This window comes from Opisthorchis viverrini (assembly GCF_000715545.1).
Source record: "Opisthorchis viverrini unplaced genomic scaffold opera_v5_82, whole genome shotgun sequence".
Classification (NCBI taxonomy): domain Eukaryota; kingdom Metazoa; phylum Platyhelminthes; class Trematoda; order Opisthorchiida; family Opisthorchiidae; genus Opisthorchis; species Opisthorchis viverrini.
In genome coordinates, this window is record NW_008751738.1 from 1664453 (window position 1) to 1670230 (window position 5778).

General features: G+C 45.8%; 1 protein-coding gene across 1 annotated transcript in view; it reads left to right on the plus strand.

Annotated features, from left to right (window-relative positions):
• Positions 1-4212: 4212 nt before the first annotated feature.
• T265_04784 (hypothetical protein) overlaps positions 4213-5778 on the plus strand; it is a gene marked incomplete at both ends in the record, with an annotated part of 13437 nt that continues 11871 nt past the window's right edge. Inside the window, 6 exons of the mRNA XM_009169609.1 lie at positions 4213-4257; positions 4290-4376; positions 4415-4492; positions 4534-4746; positions 4783-4843; positions 4876-4939. Of these exons, the coding sequence (XP_009167873.1) occupies positions 4213-4257; positions 4290-4376; positions 4415-4492; positions 4534-4746; positions 4783-4843; positions 4876-4939 (548 nt within the window). The remainder of the gene's footprint in view (positions 4258-4289; positions 4377-4414; positions 4493-4533; positions 4747-4782; positions 4844-4875; positions 4940-5778) is intronic.

The following is a 5778-nucleotide window of genomic DNA, read 5'->3' on the forward strand; positions in this document are numbered from 1 at the left end:
GTTTTCGGGTCCTTTCTCACCATGCATAACAAAGGCATTCGCTGAATCCCCTCCAAACGACGTATGAACGCACTCTTCATCATTCAGAGGAAGGTGCCAGTCCAACGACCACTGCTTGGCAGCGTCTACATCAATTTGGAGGGCAAAAATCCGACACAAACGGAATGAAGAATTAAATGCGTTGCGTTCAGCGCATGTGTGACGTCAGTATAAGGGAAATAATGAGGCATTCTTGAGGGACACTGAAAAAGCAATTCTTGCGGCGTCATTTACAGTTGAGTCCACATTTTGGACCAATCGAGTGCCTGCATAATCCTGTCATCGCCTTCAGGTAATCTGACCAATGACGTTCGAGTTGGGCTTGTGGGCCAATGCAGCGCCTAGTCGTCAATGCCGGGACATCTGTGGCGTAGTTTTGCGTAGCACCTCATAATGGAAACCCTTTGATTCAGCTTCAAAGTCGGGTGGTTGAGTGCAGCAGCTTCACTTGGTTACGGATCGTGCCTGTCCAACTTCGCGGTCGCTGTGCATGCCCAGACTGGGGTTTACGCAGAAGGTTGGTATCAAGTGTTGTCCAGAACTGCATGGATATTCAAGGCCAACCAGAACTTAAGTTCCGCATTAAATTTACTGGGCACGCAAAGCCTTCGCGCCGACATCTGCCTATAGAGTCCATTGCTGTAGTCATGAGCCAACGCACGAAAGACGTCACCCTCATTGAGCGTGTCCAGCGAGCCGTACGAGAATGGGTTGCCGGCCTCAAATCCGTGGACTACGAAACGCGTCTCGCGATGCTTGGTCTCTTTCCCCTGGAGTACCGTCGCCTCCGAGGGGACCTACTTCTTACCTATGCCTTGTTTGAACAAAGCTTAGCAAACAGGTTTTTCACCGTTGACCCAGCAAACACACGGTGGGGACATGGTAAGAAAATTTTCAAGCTCAGAGCACACACATTCATTAGACAAAACTTTTTCTCATTTCGGGTAGTAGCTGCGTCGAATGGCCTTCCTCCGACGGTTGTCCACGCTCCTTCTAGAACCCAGTTTAAAGTACTATTAGACATTTGTTTATGGGAATCCTCGCGCTGGCAAGCATACTGCCCCGCGCTGAGAGCATGAAGAGCAGTGCTACACCCTTTTTTCACTTGTGCCTTTCAGGTGAACGATAGCCACTGACCGACAAGAACAAAACCGACCCGGAAAACTTGGGCAAAAGCCTCGATCCTGTGTATCAATCCGTGAATCCGTGAAGGTTCCCCGGCCTTCAATGAATGAACCCACGGTTGTGCCGTGTCCGCTTTAGTCACTCGCCTGTTCGTGGACTCATATGCAGAATTGAGGCCTTCGTCCAGACATCCCGGTCGGGCTTACTCTTGTTGTTCGTATGACCCACTAACCTTTCATTTGGTTGGTTGTACCCATGGTGTTACGTAATGTCATGTGTATTTCGACGCCTCCATCGAGCCAGTGCCTCTAGTGATGGCTCTCCTTTGAGCGAATTCCAGTTTAGCGTCGCTTGTTATTTCGGCACAAGCCTTTTATAAATTTCTCTCCGTCGCTCTCGTTTGAACCAATTCTACGTGGTTGAACTGTTGGTGTCGGACATGGGTTGCACCATACTCCCGACAAGCCTTCGCGCACACCTATGAGGTAAATTGACTGTCATTGTTGGGCATGATAATCTGTAAAGTTCCGAAGCGATTAAATATTTTTTACTGGTCTCAGGATTGTAGTAGGATTTCCGGCCACCTCTTTTGAAAATTGTCTACGGCCAAAAAGTGCAAAGCACTAGCTTGACCTGCGTAGTCGGGGAGGAGCGCACCGGAGGGGCCTATTAGGCTGATCATATTTGGGCAGAAGTCAGTCAGCCCTACATTTGGTGGGTGACTACACCAAAGTAAAAAAAAACTTGTTTTGACGTACGTTACCTACTTGACAGGAATGAACTCACCAGCGTGGATCAAACTATTCTCATGAACCTATTCCTTGGGGCGTGCTCCAATGCAATCCCCACTTTTATGAGACTGTTTCATCTGTAGAGGCAGTGCCGACAATCTGTAAAGCAGAATTGATGGTAAGTGTTGTTGGAAATCGAAAACTATGGATGTAAGAAAAGAGCATGAACCTTAAATAGGTGGTTCTGCCAGTTAATACGCATCAGTTTTTGGCCTCACTACGGTGACATAGTGCTTCTCATAGTCTAGATTTCCATGGCATGTGAACATTGGAAGTCGGATGTGTCATTGGTGGGAAAGAACTATCTACGTTTACCGGTTGTGTGATCCTTCTGGATGCGGTGGTCGTGGAACTCATAAATTCTGGTGCCCGATGAAACATCTCTTGGACATTGTGTTCCTTTTTGATCCGTCATGCTTGTTTGCTGTCACACCGCAGTGGATAGAATATTCTTCGGATGCCTGTACCAAAGAAAGAGATTGAATGCCAGAACCCGCCCAAGACTTCCAGTCGGTGGCCTGACTTTCAAGACTGTGTAGCAGTGCATGAAGTCCATAGTTCACTAGCATTCTTAATGGATTATTCATCAGAAAATAGTGAAACCGGAATACGAAGTACAATCAGGGGGCAACAAAAAATACCACAGTCCAACTGAGCAGCACTGGCGAGCTACAATAGAAAACACTCAAAACGGAAATGTTTTTAGGGTAACCTTCCGAATGGGAACCTGTGTTGGCAATGCTCGTTGAAATGTTCGTGAGCTGACGGCACTATTGACGTTTTGATTCAAGACATGTTTTGCCTTCGCTGACCAGGAACATCTGGCCTGTACAATTAAGCCACTAGCAGCAGTTCGCAATAGGGCCATTGTTTTAATTGAATCCACAACCGGTTTTGGGAGCTTGAATCCGATATCGATGCTGTTTTCATACAGAACATGTATGCGGATAGACTGAGCGATAGTGTCAGAAGGTGCTCTGACATTCCAGTAACATTTATTTACAAACCCAGCTGCCCGGAACTCTGAAGCTGCCAATGAACTCATGTTGATAACCTTCATCTCTGTATGGAAGCCCCTGGACGAGACGAATGAACTGTCACTAACGCGGACAGATATGAATGTGTAACGCAACCACTGGTGACACTGTGAAATCTCTCACCTGCCAAATGGGACATGCAGAACTAGTAAATATCACCAGACGGACCATCATACAACTGTCATTCCCTTCTCCCTACCCTCCTGTTTTCCTTCTTTCCCTCCCCGCGATGAATGAAACTGTACCAGCTGGAACTACTACACTCTGTTGCGCAGCTTATATTTGGAACGTTGACTAAACAGATCGGTAGCTGTCATTGAGCTGGCAGGCTGAAAGGAAAGGAAAGCGTTCAGCTGTAGCACCCTTCCGGTGCCTAGCTGCCATGCCACCCGAAGGAAGCATGAGGGCTGGGATACTGCCAGGTTGCCCAAGCCTAGACAGGGGAAGTCGAGTGACGGAGGTCGGATTGGAACCACGGACCTTCCGGTCAGTAAATTCGCGCTCTAACCACTTGGGCCATCTCGCCATCTCGCAGGCTGAGGTACTCCAAGTCCTCCCTAACAGGATAGGTACTAAGTGTCCAAGGTAACCCCAAGCTGAGAATCTTCCACTCTTTTCTCTCGAGTTCCTGTTGAAATTGCATCAGACAGCACGGGATTTGTTCCCCTCATCCATTTCTCTTTCTTTTTACACCAAGACCGGAAGCGATTGACTTGGCTACACGACAATAACTGTGGTTGTGATCATGGCGATGCGGATGCTTATGACGATGCATATATCTGCACCACTGTTTATAGCCTATAGAAGCAACCACAAAGCCTTTCCCGGCGTTCCATGAAACGTCAGGTTTCTCTATATAAACTATGATATACTCTCTTCCAGTCGTTAGCGCTTTTTGTGTAGCCTAACTAACTGCATCCTCAACTCGATTCCACCTCAGATAGATTGCCACGCTTATTCAGTTGCCTGTAGCAAGATAACTCTGCTGAGTGTCGTGCTAACCATCTGATTACTTGATTGGCCACTTGTGCTTGAACTATCAGCTTGTTTCTTGCCACGCCATCGTATTCACGGGACGTCTGACAACTTCATTGGAAGAATTCAGTCGTTACCATATTATCGTTCTACATCCTAGTTGGTACAAATCTTTCTTTGTTTTCAGATAGTCCACGGCGGCACACGTCAAATAATTGAATTTGGTGATATTCGCTGTCTTGAAAATGCTTCGTTCGTTTTTTGGGGTTCGGCTTTACAGTCCTATTGTGGTAAGCTTGTTTGATTTCTTGACTGCCTTTAGAACAAGCATGTACGGTATTCAAAAGGATTCCTCAAGAGCTTGATTGATAAAGTGAAAGAAGAATCTAGCCGGGATGCTGAACTTAAGGTATTAGATCAAAATTCATCTTTCGACCTTTTATATAGGAAAATATCAGAAAATTCCGTGAAGAGACTGCCAAGCTCGAACAGTCGAAAGAACTTCAGTCTGTGCGCGAATTTTATGTTCGTTCCTTTTTGCTATGTTCAACACCTTTAATCCGTAGAGGAAGATTGAAAAGGAGCTCCCCACAGATGCAGTTGAAAAAATTCGTGTCAGACTCAATGTTTTATCCGATAAGCTCAAGGAAGGTGGTCAACAACTTGCAGTGAATGAATCCCTTAAAAAGAGCCTTGATAATTTATCGAAAGCTGGTGAGCAAATGAAGGATGTCACAAAGTCTCTCGGTGATAGTGAGTTTCTGAAGATTGCCCTCAAGGTAGATTTTTGTCCATTGCTGGGGTATTATCTTTAGAGTATCGAAGCTGTTGAGAAAGAGCTGGAATCTGATCGAGCAAAAGTCTATCGGCCTCCTAGTAAGTGTTTCATCACTCCTACCAAATTGTAGCTATTCTAAAAACACGCATGGAACTCATTGGAAAGACGGAGGAACGAATAATCCAGCCGGACAGGTGAGAAATACTGTTTTCGCAATCTGTGTTTTCTGAATAACTTTTTGTTATGCTTTGGTCTCGAGTCAAAAAAGTTCCTTTCTCTCTGAAGCACCAACAGGACCCTATCTCGGATATCGAAACCTCCGTTAGTAAAACGTTTTAAACCCGCTGTCTTCTCCGTTATGTATTCACGTGGACCATTGCACTTACTTGACTGGACAGAATACTCACGAGACTGATGAAAACTCTTCGGATTACATTAACAATAGATTAAGCTGGGACTCAGTTGAGTCATGTAAACGAAAGTGTACCAGTGCTCTAACTGGTATGATGAGTTGTGAAGGGTCATAATGTTACGTCTGCTTGTCAAAGTTCCTGAGAGGAAATCAGTTGATATGTATACTGGATCTAGACTGCATTTTAAACAGCTTTCAATGACAATAGCGTCAGCTTTCAGCAGACAGCAGAAAACTGAAGCGGTACGGAATGAAGAGTGAGACAATCATAAGAAAAAAATTGTTTACTGAAAGGTACTTTTGCGGTCAGGCAACTCTGTTATGAACCGCAACCGCTAGTTCTTTCTATTAAAAACATGTATGCGTTTTAGATCTGAGGATGACAACTCACTAGTTCCAACGGGTAATCACTGGTGACTTGGGGAGAAGAGAGGTCTTTGTTCACCACGTATTTGGTGGTTGCGAACTTACTGATCGCGAGGTCCGTGGTTCGAACCGAGCCCTGGCATATTGGCTGTTCTTGTCTAGTTTTGGGCAACCTGACACTGTTTCAGTCCTCATGCTTCCCCCCCCCCGCTTGGTATGACAGAGAGACGCGGAAATGGGGTCACATCTGAACTA